General features: G+C 42.3%; 1 protein-coding gene across 1 annotated transcript; it reads right to left on the bottom strand.

The window, feature by feature from the left end:
• Nucleotides 1–10,207: 10,207 nt before the first annotated feature.
• LOC135515438 (uncharacterized) lies at nucleotides 10,208–15,507 on the bottom strand. Its single transcript, XM_064939104.1, has 4 exons — nucleotides 14,738–15,507; nucleotides 14,125–14,177; nucleotides 13,941–14,044; nucleotides 10,208–13,402 (listed from the first exon to the last, which is right to left on the bottom strand). Exons 1-4 carry the CDS (start codon nucleotides 15,505–15,507, stop codon nucleotides 10,373–10,375), a joined length of 3,957 nt encoding a protein of 1,318 aa, XP_064795176.1. The 3' UTR covers nucleotides 10,208–10,372.
• Nucleotides 15,508–19,416: the final 3,909 nt, after the last annotated feature.

The raw sequence follows: 19,416 nt of genomic DNA, 5'->3' as shown, positions 1-19,416 counted from the left end.
ATTCGTGTTTTCTATCTATTTTGTGAAGTGCACCAGTCCCTCCTGCAGAAAAGCACCCCCACAACATGATGTTGCCACCCCGTGCTTCACGGTTAGGATGGTGTTCCTAATATAACAATGGTCATTATGGTCAAACAGTTATATTTTTCTTTCATTCGACCAACGGACATTTCTCCAAAAAGTACGATCTTTGTCCCCAAGGTGCAGTTGCAAACCGTAGTCTTGCTTTTTTTATGTTTTTTTTCGAGCAGTGGCTTCTTTCTTGCTGAGCGGCCTTTCAGGTTATGTCAATATAGGACTCGTTTTACTGTGGATATAGATACTTTTGTACCCGTTTCCTCCAGCATCTTCACACAGTCCTTTGCTGTTGTTCTGGGATTGATTTGCACTTTTTGCACCAAAGTACATTAATCTCTAGGAGACAGAACACTTCTCCTTCCTGAGCGGTATGACAGCTGCGTGGTCCCATGGTGTTTATACTTGTGTACTATTGTTTGTACAGATGGTACCTTCAGACATTTGGAAATTGCTCCCAAGGATGAACCAGACTTGTGGAGGTCCGCAATTTTTTTTCTGAGGTCTTGACTGATTTCTTTTGATTTTCCCATGATGTCAAACAAAGAGGCACTGAGTTTGAAGGTAGGCCTTGAAATACATCCACAGGTACACCTCCAATTGACTCAAATTATGTCAATTAGCCTATCAGAAGCTTCTAAAGCCATGAATTTTGCAAGCTGTTTAAAGGCACAGTCAACTTAGTGCATGTTAACTTCTGACCCACTGGAATTGTGATACATTGATATTATAAGTTAATTAATCTGTCTGTAAACAATTGTTGGAAAAAATATCTGTGTCATGCACAAAGTAGATGTCCTAACTGACTTGCCAAAACTATAGTTTTTTTTACAAGAAAGGATCCTAGAAAAGTAAGAAAAGATCGATCTAAAAATATCATACAAAACCTTGACTAGGGGAACAACTTAGCAGGAATGGACAACCCAAAACCTTGAATTTACTCTAGGATCCTTTTGGGAAAATTCCTCGTGACACAGACATAAGAGCAAGAGAGAACGAGAGAGCATTTGGGGTCAAGACAAGAAGCCTTCGCCAAATCTTTACAGAAACGTATCCCTGAAAATATCTCTCACATGATGGCAACTACTGTCCAATTACAGGCCACTCTCTTTCACTCACACATGTCCTTTTTATAGCTGCTGCTGAGGGGCGTGTGTCACGCCCTGACCTTAGTTATCTTTGTTTTCTTTATTATTTTGGTTAGGTCAGGGTGTGACGAGGGTGGTTTGTTTAGTTTTTGTATTGTCTAGGGTTTTTTTGTATGTCTACGGGTATATATGTCTATGGTTGCCTAGATTGGTTCTCAATCAGAGGCAGCTGTTTATCGTTGTCTCTGATTGGGGACCATATTTAGGTAGCCATATTCCTTGGGTATTTTGTGGGTTGTTAGTCTATGTTTAGTTGCCTGGTCCACGAGCCATAAATAGCATCACGGTTCGTTTTGTAGAAGTTTTGTTCAGTGTTCGTTCTTCCATTAAAAGAAGTATGTACGCTTACAACGCTGCACCTTGGTCTACTCTTTATGACGACCGTGACAGCGTGTGAGGTGGGATGGTTTTGTAAAAAATGACTCTTTGGATCAACCTAAAAATGTAAATATTCAACTGGTTACAAGTATTAGCTATATTCAATTGAAAAAAAATCGGAATATTTTGAAAACAAATATATTATTAACAGTTTTATTTGATTATTACCAAACCTATATTTGAAGATGCAACCTATTTCTTTCAACACTCAACTTACTTTTCTCCTTTGGTTAAACCTAATAAACAACAAATATAAATTAATATTTAATGTAAATACAACCCATTTTTTAATATTGTTCCAAGTTCACTTTTAATTTGTAATTACCTATCCACGTTTTTTAAATTTAGTAACAAACAATTAAATACATTCCCTGTAGATCAAGTTCTATAACTTGAAATAATGTTTCCAAACATAAGACGTTAAGTAGCCACAATATTGAAACCAAGCACTGGCTAGCTTAACATAGAAAGTTTATAAGGCTAATTAGTATCACATGCACTTATGAAATGGTCAATATAGTTTAAAATTTGAATAAGGAAGACAATAGACCACAATCACTCTCAGGGGTGGGTAAAAATAACAAACTGAAAGCCACGCCCCATTAAGTCACGTCCCCAACACTTCTGATAGGCTGCTGTCACTACATTGCCCCCACCACTATTCAATGCACAAAAGGGTGTTGAAAGCAATTCAGAAGCTTTCATTCAATTTAAAAAATCACATTGATGTTTCGAATTTATTTGATTTCAGACTAATTTTATAGAATAGGTTGAATGAAGTAAACCGTACTTTTCAGTCATTGTAATCATTAAAAGCACTTCAGATTAACAACAGCATCTATCCACATTTTACACTGTATTTCAGCCTAGTCATTATATCTATCATATGATTAGGGTCAAAGCCAACAACCTTTGGTCAAAGACCATTTTCCTTCCTATGGTGGCTCATCTTTTGGTGTCTCTGTGTGTGGCCAAAATGGCATCCAAGCTTGGGTCAAGGTAATCAAACATGCATTTGGACTGTGACCTCTGCAGAGCCATCAAACAATCACAAGGAAAATATAGGAACAAGGTGGAGTCGTATTGCACAGGCTCGGACGCCCATCGCATGTGGCAGGGGCTATAGTCCATTCCGGAGAACAAAGGAAGACCCAGCCATGATCTACTCAACGATGCCTCTCTACCAGACGAACTGAATGCATTTTATGCACGCTTCGATAATAAGAACACAGAGCCGTGCATGGGAGCCTCCATTGACCCATGGGACTGGGTGATCTTGCTCTCCGAGGCCGACGTGAACCTTAATTGGGTCAACACCCGTAAGGCCGCTGGGTCGGGCGGTATTCTTGAGCACGTTCTCAGAGCATACGCATAACAGCTGGCAGGCATATCCATGGTCATTTTCAACCTCTCCTTGACCCAGTCTGTAATCCCCACATATCTCAAGCTGACCACCATCATTCCTGTTCCCAAGAACTCTTAGGCTACCTGCCACAATGACTACCACCCTGTAGCACTCACATCTGTAATCGTTAAGTGCTATGAGAGGTTGGTTATGGCACACATCAACTCCATCATTCAGACACCCTAGACCCACAATTTGCACACCGCTCAACAGATCCGTAGACAATGCAATCTCAATTGCACTCCACACTGCCCTCACTCACCTAGATAAGAGGAACACCTATGTGCAAACGCTGTTCATTGACTACAGCACAGCCCAACAAGAGGTGTGTGCTTCGTCCCCTTCTGTACTCCCTGTTCACCCACAACTGCAAGGCCACATACGACTCCAAAACCATCATCAAGTTTTCTTACGACATGACGGTGGTAGGCCTGATCACCGGTGACCATGAGACAGCCTACAGGAAGGAGATCAGTGACCTACTGTTTGGTGCCAGGACAACAACCTCTCCCTCAATTTCAGTAACTTTTTTAACTCTACAAAAAAAATGTGGCACCCCCAACCTCAAACTACTTCCCATGGCTATGGTTGTAGCCTAGTGAGCTAAAAATGTACACTTCTCAAAAAAATAAAGGGAACACTTAAACAACACATTGTAACTCCAAGTCAATCACACTTCTGTGAAATCAAACTGTCCACTTAGGAAGCAACACTGATTGACAATAAATTCCACATGCTGTTGTGCAAATGGAACAACAGGTGGGAATTATAGGCAATTAGCAAGACACCCCCAATAAAGGAGTGGTTCTGCAGGTGGTAACCACAGACCACTTCTCAGTTCCTATGCTTCCTGGCTGATGTTTTGGTCACTTTTGAATGCTGGCGGTGCTTTCACTCTAGTGGTAGCATGAGACGGAGTCTACAACCCACACAAGTGGCTCAGGTAGTGCAGCTAATCCAGGATGGTACATCAATGCGAGCTGTGGCAAGAAGGTTTGCTGTGTCTGTCAGCGTAGTGTCCAGAGCATGGAGAAGCTACCAGGAGACAGGCCAGTACATCAAGAGACGTGGAGGAGGCCGTAAGAGGGCAACAACCCAGCAGCAGGACCGCTACCTCCGCCTTTGTGCAAGGAGGAGCAGAAGGAGCACTGCCAGAGCCCTGCAAAATGACCTCCAGCAGGCCACAAATGTGCATGTGTCTGCTCAAATGGTCAGAAACAGACTCTATGAGGGTGGTATGAGGGCCCGACGTCCACAGGTGGGGGTTGTGCATACAGCCCAACACCGTGCAGGACGTTTGGCATTTGCCAGAGAACACCAAGATTGGCAAATTCACCACTGGCGCCCTGTGCTCTTCACAGATGAAAGCAGGTTCACACTGAGCATATGTGACAGACGTGACAGAGTCTGGAGACGCCGTGGAGAATGTTCTGCTGCCTGCAACATCCTCCAGCATGACCAGTTTGGCGATGGGTCAGTCATGGTGTGGGGTGGCATTTCTTTGGGGGGGGGGGGGGGCGCACAGCCCTCCACGTGCTCGCCAGAGGTAGCCTGACTGCCATTAGGTACCGAGATGGGATCCTCAGACCCCTTGTGAGACCATATGCTGGTGCGGTTTGCCCCTGGGTTCCTCCTAATGCAAGACAATGCTTGACCTCATGTGGCTGGAGTATGTCAGCAGTTCCTGCAAGAGGAAGGCATTGATGCTATGGACTGCCCCCCGTTCCCCAGACCTGATTCCAATTGAGTACATCTGGGACATCATGTCTCGCTCCATCCACCAACGCAACGTTGCACCACAGACTGTCCAGGAGTTGGCGGATGCTTTAGTCCAGGTCTGGGAGGAGATCCCTCAGGAGACCATCTGCCACCTCATCAGGAGCATGCCCAGGCATTGTAGGGAGGTCATACAGGCACGTGGAGGCCACACACACTACTGAGCCTCATTTTGACTTGTTTTAAGGACATTACATCAAAGTTGGATCAGCCTGTAGTGTGGTTTTCCACTTTTTGAGTATGAGTATTTTTAGTATGACTCCAAATCCAGACCTCCATGGGTTGATGAATTTGATTTCCATTGATAATTTTTGTGATTTTTGTTGTCAGCACATTCAACTATGTAAAGAAAAAACTATTTAATAATATTTTATTCATTCAGATCTAGAATGTGTTATTTAAGTGTTCCCTTTATTTTTTTGAGCAGTGTATAAACTGTAACGAATGCTGATAAATGCTAAAACATAAACCATGCAGATGTATAGACAAACTTGTAATTACAAGTAGGCCTAGTGATGCTGCACAGTAGGCCCCATCAGTAACACAGACAGATAAATAAGAAATGGACAGGTCATACTGAGGAACAAATGGTTTTTGAAAGCGAATTCAAACATTTGTAGCCTAAACTAGATGCACAAGCAATACGTGTCACATATCAGTTTGCAAACAATGTATTTTTTTAATTAATTGAGTTAATAAAGGAAACATGGTCTCTTTTTTGATTTCTTGAGTTAGGCAGCTCCAAAATGCAGGTATTTCAGCCGAGCTCAGTGCTTTCCATGGTGGAGGGGCAGCCAGTGGAAAATACTGAGCGTAGGGATTGGTAATGTTCTCAAGTTGCGCTGTGATTGGCTCAGTATTCTGTCACTCAAGGGACACTACGTCACCTCAAAATCTACGGGTAGAGCTCGGAAATTCAAGCCCCTTGGGTGCTGCCATAGACTTACATTAGAAGTGCCCATCCAAGAAGGCTCGAGGTCATTGGCCACAGATAAAAAAATATGTCAAATCACGCTATATCTACCGTAGCTTTGATTGGACTGATCATGTTAACATCATACTTTCAAAATCTTAGCTAACAAGCTGGACAAAAGCAGTTATCATCAAGTCGACAATCTACTGGCAAATACTTTTCAATCCTTGTCATGTGAAGATAAATTATAGATAAAACATATTGGTACTCATCAGCCATTGGACATAAACATTACACAACAAGTTGTAAATCGTAAATCCAACAATGATTGCTCAGGCGCGACTGCAGCCTCGGGCTCGAGCCCAGGCTGTGTCAGAGCCGGCTGTGACCAGGAAACTTATGGGACGGCGCACCAATGGCCAAGCATCGTCTGGGTTAGGGGAGAGTTTGGCCTGCCGGGAGTCTTATCGTGCTATAATGACTCCTTGTGGCGGGCTGAGAGCCTGCAGGCCGACTTCAGTCGTCAGTTTGATTGTGTTTCCTCAGACACTTTGGTGCGGCTGGCTTCCGGGTTAGAGTGTAGTCAGCTGTGTGTGTAGAGTGTAGTCAGCTATGTGTGTAGAGTGTAGTTACAGTGCCTTGCGAAAGTATTCGGCCCCCTTGAACTTTGCGACCTTTTGCCACATTTCAGGCTTCAAACATAAAGATAATAAACTGTATTTTTTTGTGAAGAATCAACAACAAGTGGGACACAATCATGAAGTGGAATGACATTTATTGGATATTTCAAACTTTTTTAACAAATCAAGAACTGAAAAATTGGGCGTGCAAAAGGATTCAGCCCCTTTACTTTCAGTCCAGCAAACTCTCTCCAGAAGTTCAGTGAGGATCTCTGAATGATCCAATGTTGACCTAAATGACTAATGATGATAAATACAATCCACCTGTGTGTAATCAAGTCTCCGTATAAATGCACCTGCACTGTGATACTCTCAGAGGTCCGTTAAAAGCGCAGAGAGCATCATGAAGAACAAGGAACACACCAGGCAGGTCCGAGATACTGTTGTGAAGAAGTTTAAAGCCGATTTCCCAAGCTTTAAACATCCCAAGGAGCACTGTGCAAGCGATAATATTGAAATGGAAGGAGTATCATACCACTGCAAATCTACCAAGACCTGGCCATCCCTCTAAACTTTCAGCTCATACAAGGAGAAGACTGATCAGAGATGCAGCCAAGAGGCCCATGATCACTCTGGATGAACTGCAGAGATCTACAGCTGAGGTGGGAGACTCTGTCCATAGGACAACAATCAGTCGTATATTGCACAAATCTGGCCTTTATGGAAGAGTGGCAAGAAGAAAGACATTTCTTAAAGATATCCATAAAAAGTGTTGTTTAAAGTTTGCCACAAGCCACCTGGGAGACACACCAAACATGTGGAAGAAGGTGCTCTGGTCAGATGAAACCAAAATTGAACTTTTTGGCAACAATGCAAAACGTTATGTTTGGTGTAAAAGCAACACAGCTCATCACCATGAACACACCATCCCCACTGTCAAACATGGTGGTGGCAGCATCATGGTTTGGGCCTGCTTTTCTTCAGCAGGGACAGGGAAGATGGTTAAAATTGATGGGAAGATGGATGGAGCCAAATACAGGACCATTCTGGAAGAAAACCTGATGGAGTCTGCAAAAGACCTGAGACTGGGATGGAGATTTGTCTTCCAACAAGACAATGATCCAAAACATAAAGCAAAATCTACAATGGAATGGTTCAAAAATAAACATATCCAGGTGTTAGAATAGTCAAAGTCCAGACCTGAATCCAATCGAGAATCTGTGGAAAGAACTGAAAACTGCTGTTCACAAATGCTCTCCATCCAACCTCACTGAGCTCGAGCTGTTTTGCAAGGAGGAATGGGAAAAAATTTCAGTCTCTCGATGTGCAAAACTGATAGAGACATACCCCAAGCGTCTTACAGCTGTAATCGTAGCTAAAGGTGGCGCTACAAAGTATTAACTTAAGGGGCTGAATAATTTTGCACGCCCAATTTTTCAGTTTTTGATTTGTTAAAAAAGTTTGAAATATCCAATAAATGTCGTTCCACTTCATGATTGTGTCCCACTTGTTGTTGATTTTTCACAAAAAAATACAGTTTTATATCTTTATGTTTGAAGCCTGAAATGTGGCAAAAGGTCGCAAAGTTCAAGGGGGCCGAATACTTTCGCAAGGCACTGTAGCTGTGTGTGTGTAGAGTGTAGTCAGCTGTGCTGTAGTCACATGTGCTCTGGTCAGCTGTGCTGTGTGAACCCATTGCAGCCAGTGCCACTGTGCTTTCCAGATTCTGTCCCCCTTGTTCTCCTGTAGGCAGAACCAGGCTGGGTTGGACTAGCCGGACTTGGACAACTCTGTGATCCCTCCAAGCAGTTTCCTGACGAGCAGCTCCAACTATGCCAGCCCTGGACTCGGATCGACGCCAGCCCACCAAAGGTCAGCAGTCACAATGCAGCAGACTGGATCAAGTGACTCTCCTTACTGCAGTATCAGTCAAACCACTGCTTTATTTAACACTCAAAAGGTGAGTACGTGCACACGCACTAATGCATACACACACACACACACACACACACACACACACACACACACACACACACACACACACACACACACACACACACACACACACACACACTATCTCTCTGTCTTTATTTCTATTTCTCTCTCTCACACACACACACACACATACACCTACATTCACATAGTTGCACATAGAATACTTCCTTCTGAACTCTGAAGGATGTCAGTGTGCTTTATCAGTTTATGAAATGAGGTCACGAAGGTGGATGATGGGAATGCTGAGTCAACAATAGGAATACCTAATTGTATGTGCATGACCTGCATGCATTTTAAAAAGCGACTGAACACACCCCGATTCCGCATGTGACGGAATCTGAAATTTCAGAATTCGGAATTGGAATCTTGCATGTGACAAGATTCCAGTCTTTGGGATGTGGTTCTATATGGCAGTTACTGATGTTTGTCCCCCATGAGACACCATAGGAACAAAGCCAGAATTACTTCCTCAAAATAGTCAGAAAGAATCTAAGATAATAAAAAAAATCTGTAATACATTTTTAGGTTTTTGAAGAGGAGGATTTATTCACGCTATCTTACATCGATAAGGTGTTTGGTGCAGTATTTCTCAAGTAAAACAATGTGTGATGTATTGTCTTATGTAAACAACCTGGGCATGTCCAGGTATTGCTGACGCCTGCCAGATCTTTCAACGCCTTGATAGGTATATTTACGTATCAGATAACCACATCATAATGTATTTTATAGCAATCTGTCAGTTGATGACACAGTTGTTGACGTGGCACGCAACCATTGGTTGGTGCATGCAATGTCTGAGCAGGGGATTGTGGCCTTTGTCTGCAGTACGATTGGTTAAAGCGCAGCTGTGTATCCCGTGTTAGTGGGCAAGTGAGCATTATTTCGAAATCAACACCCAACCCTCAAGTAAGTCACGATGAACCCACTCACAGTACATCACCTGCCAACTCTCCTGTGATGTAGCACTACCGGCCCTCTATGGTTCATCTGAGGACAGCAAGCACTTGGGGACTTGGGTAACGGAAGACATATCACGTCCACCACTTTACAAGAAGCTATTGCAGTGTACTTTCTGTTTCTTCATATCGTGATTAATAATACTCAGGAAAACGTTTTTGTGAAACTTTAGTGGAATTTCTGAAAACATTTGCAGGAAAAATGTAGTCTGTCAAAGTCAAATACAGGACTTTTAATGGAAAGACAAAGCCACAGAAATCACACAACTTATATCATCGTCATCATCATCATCATCATCATCTCCAATCCTTACAATGATTAAATGATGAAAAAGTGCAGTCCATTTGACCTTACTGTCTGTAGACTACAAGTCTGAGAAAGATAGGTCAGATAGGGGCCAGTAAGTGATCTCCCAGGATCAGAGAGATATTGTAATATATGTCTGCCTAAAGTATACTTCAGCCCTGTCAACTGCTGCCAACACTGATGTGTGACTTATACATTTCAAGTTCACTACAGAAGAGCGATATGATGACCATACATATCAGCTAGTCTAAATGAAATTTGAACTACTGTGCAGCAATGACTATGCAAGGCACTCTTTAGTCAGCTTCTAGAGCTGAGGAAAATCTGGACAGCTTTTTCTTGAAGCTCGTATGTTATCGTTGTTGAGAAAAAAATAAATAAATAAAGAAACTTCACTTTCTAATCTCCAATGCCCCACTCGGTTTAGCTAACCCTTTTTGTCCTCTATTGGAATAATGGATTTCATTCCCCTTTAATACTTTGGTACATTTTCACTTTTGATATTGGGCCCATAAAACACTGCAACAAACTTAAACAAATCATGGTAACTCTTTATATTGAGTTGCTCTCATACCTCTGTTGTAACACTGTCATTATGCTGGTAACAACATTGTATAAACAACTGCATTACAACTGCTAATACTGAAGTACTATGTACAGCAACAACAATGTTGCCACAGTAGAAATGACAGTGTTACTACACAGGTATAAGAGCAACTTCATGTAAAGTGTTACCCAAATCATACACACACACACATGCGCACGTGCACAACATTATTATTTTATACACACAAGCACTTCACTGCTCTCCATCTATTCTGTCAGTCCCTGTCACGCGTTGCCTATCTGCCACACAGCACCACCAATACAGTGAAAACAAGTAGAGGCCAAAGCACACTGGGAAATTATACACAAGAGTGGTAAAGACAAACACTGCTACCAAAAGGGCATAAACCAATGCTCTGGTTACGCTACTGAGAGAGAAGAACACCCCCAGCCATGCCAAGACGCTGCTGGCAGCATCCTCCACTTTCTCTGAGGGAGGAGGGCTCGTTCGGCTGCTGAGGGTCTCCTGATCCTCCCCTAATGACGATGGGTTTTGGGTTGACCCCTTACTGAATCCTGACTCACTCCCTTCACTGAGCACTGTGTTCAATCTTGTGCTTAGAGATGATGAACGATTGAAGACAGTTGTACCTCTTTCAAACAGAGGTACATCTCCCATAGAGGGCTCTGCATTGCGACTGGGTGTAGTTTGGCTACGGCCTTGTCTCGGTGTAAAGGTCAAATTGGGAGCTGTACATGCCTTCATGAGAGAATCTACCTCGGAGTCTATGTCTGTCACCACTTTCTGAGTGAGGCGTTTTGGCTGATGGATCGGCACATTTTGAACGACTTCAGGCATGTCTGACAGTTTCTCCTCCTTCTCAGTGTCTTGTTCGGCTAAAGGACAATTATCAACCGATTGCAAATAGAGCACCTCTTCTACAGTTTCCTCATTCAAACCTTTCTGTTCTCTGAAATATTCATCTTCGCCCAACTCTACCTCTTTTCCCAACCATTCTTTATCATCCTTCACAATAAGTTCTTTTGACCCTTCTGACAACTTTCCATTTTCATCTTGTCTTGGGCATTCAACGTTTTCCATTGTCACCTCATGCTCTCCTTCCTTTTCCGTTGACACGTCCTCACTCTCATTTCCAGTGTTTGCTGTATCGTCCGTTAAGTCCTCCTCTTCCTCCGCCGCTGGAGTTTTGAAACTTATTTCTTCATGTATCTGTTCGGTATCTCTCTGTCTGGACATTTCGGGCATGACATTGTCTGTCTTTTCCACTTCTCCTGTGGTCTTTTCCCTATATACTTCAGGCTCTGTTAGGTTGTTTGTTGATGATTCCTCATCCATATCAATGTCTCTGTATAGCTCCTCTTCATTTAGGCTCTGATAGATATCTTCTTCTTGCATTTTATTTGACCAGAATCCCTCTTGGTGTGTTTGGTTGGATCTGAATGCTTCAACCTCTTCTAGGTTGTCTCTGTCTCTCTGTTCTTCATCAAACTGACTCCGTCTGAATTCCTCCAATTCATTTGATCTGAATTCTTCATTGAGTGTTTGGTTTGGTCTGAATTTTTCAGCAAATGTCCGGTTCTCTCTGTCTACCTCTTCATCCTTATGATTCAGGCGCAATTCTTTGTCTGTATCGCTCCGTCTGTCATCTTCTTCGCCCTGATGGCTTGGGGAGAATTCCTCTTCCATCTCAATCTTGTTCGGTCTTAATTCCTCTACCTCAGTTTGGTTCCAGCTGAATTCATCATCAAATGTTTGGTTCAGTCTAGATTCCTCTTCATCTTTTTGATTTGATCGGAATTTCTCTGCCTCTGATTGTTTTGGTTTTAATTCATTAAATGGTCTGATTCCAACTTTGTCTGATTGGTTTGGACTGAGTTCCTCTTTGTGTGTTTGTTTCAGGCTTTGTTCTTTTTTTGTTTGATTGAGCCTGAATTCATCTTCATATGTTCGACTCGGCCTGAATTCTTCAAACTGTGTTAGGTTCAGTTCTAAATACATTTTCTCTCTTCGGTTAATTCTGAATTCATCTTCCACTGGTTGACTCTGTTTATGCAAAATGTCTCCTGTGATGTCTTGTGTGAATTCTTTTTCCTCTGGTTGGTTCGGCCTGAATAGCTCATCCTCTTTGTAGGCCTGTGTAAATCCCTCCTCCACTCCATAGCTCTGTGTGTTTGTTTTATCCTCTGTCCTCTCGCCGACTGTCTCCCTAAATGTCACAGTATCATCAGCTGCTTTGTGCACATTGCCTTTAACCTCTGCTTCCACGTCGGAAGAAAGCGTCTTGTCTTGCCTTTCTCCCTGACAGATTCTATCTACTGCATTGGCATTCTGAGATTCTGCCATTGCTGTCATATCTGTTGTCTCGGTCTCCCCAGAGCTTGTTACCGGCTCTGCTTTATATGGTGTGAAAGGCTCCTCTGCTCTTCTTCCCCCCCCCTCCACATGCTTGTAGCACTGAGCCGTGCTGTCAACAGAGCCCCTGACCACCCTTGCAGCACCCGAGGGAATGGATTCCTGTAGAGTGTCTGTTACAGGGATAGCCTCTGACCTTTGGGAAGGATCATAAACCAGCGCTTTGTCGTCTCTGGGGACGGTGACACCCGAGCTTGACAGTGGCTCCTTGGCAATGACCACAGGCAGCACATGATCGTGCGCCCCGAATGGCAGTTCATCTACTGTCCAGTGTGTGTACCTTCGTGTATTTGAGTCCAAGTCATCCTCCAGCTGGTTCTCGACATTTGAGGATGTCTCAAAATCCTCTGTTTCAATTGACGGACAAACTGAAGTTGCTGACTGTAGCCATTCAGACTCTGGCACACCGGTGGTATCTTTGGGATCTGTGCCATTGAGAAAGGCTTCCCACAGATCACAAACAGAGGTTTGCTCTCCCAGATTGTCCTCTGACTTGTCTGATGTGAGCTGGGCTGTGGTCCTCGTTCTAATCCAGATGTCATCCTCATCTGGAGTCCCCACACGCACGTTATCTTTGCCCCAGTCCAGGGAAAGTAGGGGTATCTGGTGGTATGTCATTATTTGAGGGGTATCATTGGTTCGTTTCTTCTGGCGTAATCGTAGGAGACTGGAGGCGCTGTCCCCTAGGGGTTTGATTGTGATGTCAGGCAGTGAAGGTGGTTTCTCCAGTCCATTATGTGGTAGCCCATTGGAAATGTGTTCCCGCCTTGCTGCCTGCTCTCGCTGAGAAAAGCATTCCTGCACTCGTGCTGAACGGGCCGCCCTTCGCCTGCTCCTCTGACTATCCCCCTATCAGTCAACAAGAGAAGGTAAAGGGCATATTTAGGTTTGGACTTGCTTAGTTGCCTACACTAAAATGTGTTTTAACATCTGATCTAACAAGGACTAATATAAAACATATTTTAACTTATTGCAATAAATCAAATATGTAACTTTTGTAGAATATTGCAATGAGATTGGAACTTAGGGTGCAATACCATTTTTTTTATTTACATACTTGCCCTCAGCATTTACCAGTGGTACACATGACTGCAATAAAAGAACGTATGGTATGCTCTCAAGTATCATGTAAAATGTCTCACAGCCTCCTCACGTACAGTAGGTTACACCGACTCACACGTAACTAGCTGAAGTACAGACATACCTTACTGCAGAAAGAGCATGGCTGGTAATAATACTCAAACACGTATTAACTATATGTATTTTATGGTGAGAAATGTGTTAAATACTGTTTTCTGTAAAAATGTGTATGCAAAAGTAGCATAGCACCCCACCCAGGACATATCAAAATGTTTGTCAGTCCTTTAGTACAAATGATTGACCTCACCAAATGTTTGTGATGGTAATCCTCACGATGCAAATCAGAGAGCAGATGCTCTGCGTTGTCCACCGTTTTCCTGCCAGCCCCCTCTGCTCTATGTGTAGCTGAATCTGGAAAATAAATGGCTCAAAGAGTCAGATCCACAAGCATGGTGTTCAGATTTTACAGACATAATATGAGCGATGCACACCTGGTGCGTCTGTAGTGGTCTCCAAGGGGTTCTCCTCAGCGCTGTTCATCTTACTGTCAACAGAGGAGAGATCAAATTACATGTGTAATTTATAGGGCAAAATAATACTGTTATGGGGCAACAACAACAAAAAGGAATAGTGTTCCTCAAGAATCAAAACACAGGTTGTTAACCTTTTGGTCCTAAAGTAAAATTTTAAAAAAGGAAACCTGTTTTTTTTATATGCCCAGTCAATAGACGTAATGGAAAGATGGAGTGACAGTAGATCCCCGACACTTGATCACATGGGGAGCTATTTGATACGGTATTCTAGCACAATGGAAATCTCTGATAAAGCTAACTCCAACAATCCAACAATCATACACAGGTGATCTATCGAAAATGATAGAGAATACTTATATATAAATAAATGTCACACTAATAATCAAATATTTTCCTATTTCACTAAGAGATAATAATATGCTTTAAGGCTATTACTCAATTTGCTGACAGAACTACTACTTGTTTGTAATATGTGGTACAGTGATTAATACTTTAATACTTCAGTGATAGTGTGTTTCTACCGTTTACTGTCAGCAGCGGGAACAAGAATAGGACCGGGATGACTCCTCACCTGTTGACTTTCAGACAGCTTCTCTTCTCTCTCCAGTTATTTACTTCCTCTAGCTGAGCCTCTATCGCTGTCAGGCCTCTGCCTCCCTTTTTGTGGCAGAACAGCACGTAGTTCATGTCCCTGTTGTTTGCCCAAAAAGTTCCCACCGATGTCTCGTATCTGAGGCAGAACTCCACTCTGGTGCCCTCCATCGCAAAGGGAGGCACGAGGGTAAGCCTGAACGCAAACCTGTCCGTCGTTCCATCGCTGGAGCCCGGGACATACTCAGCCAGCAGATCAAAGCTGGTCTTCCAGCTATCCAGAGTGATCCGGATATAAAGGGATTTATTGTAGCACAGGTTCACCACCCTGATAATTCCCCTGAGTGCGGTGGTGCCAGGAAGTAACTCAATACTCTCCAGCTCCAGCTTCTGATCCTGGAGTCTCTGTTCGAGTTCCTCTGGAGACGAGGGCACGGTAAACAAAGATGACAGGAAATACTCTTCCGGTTCTTTAACTTTGACCTCGGGCTCTGGGGCGTCAGCGACCTCTACCCCCGTCAGGTCTGTACTGTCAAACTCCTTGACGTACACCAGATCTAGACCGAAGGCGTCAGCAAAGGACACCTTCCTACAGATGAGGGCCGGGGGCTCGGGCTCCGAACCATCTGACTCGTCCGACTCGTTCATGGCGTTTTTCTGTGGGGGGAGGCTTCCTCGCTCCTCTTCCTCCCTCACTCCCCCCTCTTTAATATCCCTGCTGTCCCAGGTTCTGGTGTCTGGAGCCTCCATGAAGTTTGAGGGCCCGAGAGGCCTTGGATCGTCTGCAGACAACAGTGGGCTGGCTGTCTGTCTACATTGGGAAGGGAGGACAGAACCAGAGCGCTGTGACGACACTCGAGAGGACGTGACTTGACATATGGGGTCCAATTACAGCTGAATATTGTGGTGTAAGCCAGGCCTATTAATAGGTCTCATATAATATGCTAGTCTGGCCCCTGCAGTCATCTGTCACAACATAACGTCTCTCATATCTGTTGCAATAAAGAAATATACCAGTATATTATAAAATATAACAAATTTAAGACAGAGGCAAACATGTACAGTCGTATGAAAAAGTTTGGGCACCCCTCTGAGACTGCATAATAATTTAATCTGTCATCACAGAAAATGATCACAGTGGCATGCCATTCATTTTCTAATAAAAGCTGAGTACTGGGGTATTGTCCAAACAAATATTTTTAGTGTAGCAATATTAAGTTGTATGAAATTAAATCAGATGTGAAAAATAGGCTATGCAAAAAATGTGGGCACCCTTGTCATTCTGTTGATTTGAATACCTATAACTACTTAGCACTGATTAATTGGAACACACAATTGGTTTGGTGAGCTCATTAAGCCTTGAACTTCATAGACAAGTGCATCCAATCATGAGAAAAGGAATTTAAGGTGGCCAATTGCAAGTTGTTGTTCTCTTTGACTCTCCTCTGAAGAGTTGCAACATGGGGGCCTCAAAACAACTCTCAAATGACCTGAAAACAAAGACTGTTCAACATTATGGTTTAGAGGAAGGCTACAAAAAGCTATCGCAGAGATTTAAGCTGTCAGTGTCCACTGTGAGGAAATGGAAGACCACAGGCACAGTTCTTGTTAAGGCCAGAAGTGACAGGCCAAGTAAAATATCGGAGAGGCAAAAGCGAAGGGATGGTGAGAAGGGTCAAAAACAGCCCACAGACCACCTCCAAAGACCTACAACATCATCTTGCTGCAGATGGTGTCACTGTGCATCGTTCAACAATTCAGCACACTTTGCACAAGGAGAAGCTGTATGGGAGAGTGATGCGGAAGAAGCCTTTTCTACACACACTCCACAAACAGAGTTGATTGAGGTATGCAAACGCACATTTGGACAAGCCTGCTTCATTTTGGAATAAGATGCTGTGGACTGATGAAACAAAGATGGAGTTATTTGGTCGTAACAAAGGACTTTATGCATGGCGGCAAAAGAACACAGCGTTCCAAGTAAAACACTTGCTACTCACAGTCAAATTTGGTGGGGGTTCTATAATGCTGTGGGGCTGTGTGGCCAGTGCCGGTACTGGGAATCTTGTTAAAGTTGAGGGTCACATGGATTCCACTCAATATCATCAGATTCTTGGGAATAATGTTGAAGAATCAGTCACAAAGTTGAAGTTATGCCGGGGCTGGATATTTCAACAAGACAACGACCCAAAACACTGCTCAAAATCTACCCTGGCATTTATGCAGAGGAACAAGTACGATGTTCTGGAATGGCCATCCCAGTCCCGAATATCATTGAGAATCTGTGGGATGATTTGAAGCGGGCTGTCCATGCTCAGCAACCATCAAACCTAACTGAACTGGAGATGTTTTATAAGGAGGAATGGTCCAAAATACCTTCATCCAGAATCCAGACACTCATTAGAGGCTATGGGAAGCGTCGAGAGGCTTTTATTTTAGCAAAAGGAGGCTCTACTAAATATTGATGTTATTTTTCTATTGGGGTGCCCAAATTTATGCACCTGTCTAATTTTGTTTTGATGCATATTGCACTTTCTGTTAATCCAATAAACCTCATTTCACTACTGAAATATTACTGTGTCCATCAGTTATTTGATAGATCAAAATGAAATTGCTGATCCAAACACCCAATTATTTATGGAAATCATGGAAATTGTCAGGGGTGCCCAAACTTTTTCATACGACTGTATATTGAACTCATCTGTGCAGATATATTAAATAACAGAATAAGAAATTTGCTTTCAATTACCAATGGTGGACAGTGTTTATGGTTCCTTACACCGCAAATGTTGCGTGCAGGTCACTTGCAAGTGTCGATAAAGTCCTTCAGTCATGGATCAAAAGTGGAGCCAGGGCCAAGTCTCAATCCTCAACAATGGATTCCTCATCTGTCCACTACCCTCTTGCCATCGTATTACTATAATTCCCCAAGTCTCAGGTTAGTGAGGACAAGGAGATAGGACTTGGAAAATAAAGCAAATTCAGGGTAAATTATTGTATAGTAGCCAAGCTCTCCCTGGCTCTCAAACACTCACCTCTCTGATTTGGATGTAAGAGTAACATCTACTTTGTGTAACGGCCGTTGTTGGTGGAAGGTGAGGACCAATGCGCAGCGTTGTAATTGTCCATATTGATAATTTATTACCACGAGAACACTAAACAAAATAACAAAGGCAAATGACCGAAACAGTCCTGTCTGGTGTAGACACAAAACAGAAAACAATCACTCACAACTCAAGGGTGAAAAACAGGCTACCTAAGTATGGTTCTCAATCAGGGACAACGATTGACAGCTGCCTCTGATTGAGAACCATACCAGGCCAAACACAGAAATACCAAATCATAGAAAAACTAACATAGACAACCCACCCAACTCACGCCCTGACCATACTAAAACAAAGACATAACAAAAGAACTAAAGTCAGAACGTGACACTTTGTAAAATTACATTTTCATTCCTTGAATCTGGTCAGATAGGAGATGTAAGTATACCTGTAAATCTAACATACCCCTTTCAATAGGCTGTAGGCCTATATATACAATACAGCCCAGGTATGTAGACCGGTTTCACTCTCAATGGATTCTTTGTGCAAGGTTGTTACTGGGGCTAGATGGATTTTTTTAGCCTTGAATTTGCAGGTTTTGTTTTCAACATTACAACCAAACAGTGAATTGGTATTTCTACATAAAATGTCATGAAACTGACGTATGATATTTACTGTACTGAATAATCAGATCAGTAGATGGCAGTGTATGACTAAAGCGGATTTCATCCATGCCCAAGTACTTTGACACGGCATGAGGTCATCTATTCAGCACACCATGTTTGACCTCAACATATATTACTTTTTATCACTTATATGCATTTCAACATCATCAAATGCATTAGGTTAGGTAAAGTCAATAATAGCTAGATAAACAACACACATTTATTAACCTATTATAAGACATGCCGTACATACCTGTGACCCGTGTGAATGGAATACACTAAACTACCAGTAAGTGGCAGCAAAGCACCATTTTCCACACTTAAATTGATACGTTTTTTTATATATATACTTCATGACATCCAAAATGATCTTTCCTCCTATTTATAGAAATGATGATGAAATGCTCAATCTCACTTAGAATCTTCAAAAATGTCATGGAATTGGATCTTTTACGAAAAATATATTGTATTTTAAACACTTTAAAAATTTAAATCGTACTCGTTGATACCGTTTATAAAATCTATATGAATTTATTTAATTTTGAATGTACACTATTCCCTTTTATATATGTATCATATCTGCACATACAGATTAACTGGTGTGAATTGCAAGTTTGAAATTGTTTACAAGTTTGACAATGATATGTAATTTGTTTTTAAAGGAAGAGTATTGTTCATTTGTTGTGCATAACAAAACGGAACAATAAAATACTAAAAGCATATCCCTAACATTTAACATTTAAACAAAGCAGAGGTTTGAACGTCACATTGAAAATAATGTACCTTCTTTTTACACATAAAAACGGATGCAAATTATTTCAATCAAGCTTTTAATCAATACAAATTTGTTTCAGTTTCATTACGCCGACTTCATAATTTAAAATATATATACGTGCATTAGGAAAAACGTGTTTTTCCTGTGTAGGTAAAACAAACCATTTTCACCCAAT

The sequence above is a fragment of the Oncorhynchus masou genome, chromosome 27, assembly GCF_036934945.1.
Source record: "Oncorhynchus masou masou isolate Uvic2021 chromosome 27, UVic_Omas_1.1, whole genome shotgun sequence".
NCBI lineage: Eukaryota > Metazoa > Chordata > Actinopteri > Salmoniformes > Salmonidae > Oncorhynchus > Oncorhynchus masou.
This window is presented reverse-complemented; position numbering and strand designations above follow the sequence as displayed.

Coding starts and splice junctions, on each gene's coding strand:
- LOC135515438 (XM_064939104.1), bottom strand. CDS start 15,507: ATGGAGGCTCCAGACACCAGAACCTGGGACAGCAGGGATATTAAAGAG. Junction 14,045..14,124: donor GACCACTACAGACGCACCAG/GTGTGCATCGCT, acceptor TTTATTTTCCAG/ATTCAGCTACACATAGAGCA. Junction 13,403..13,940: donor ATTACCATCACAAACATTTG/GTGAGGTCAATC, acceptor GTTGACTGATAG/GGGGATAGTCAGAGGAGCAG.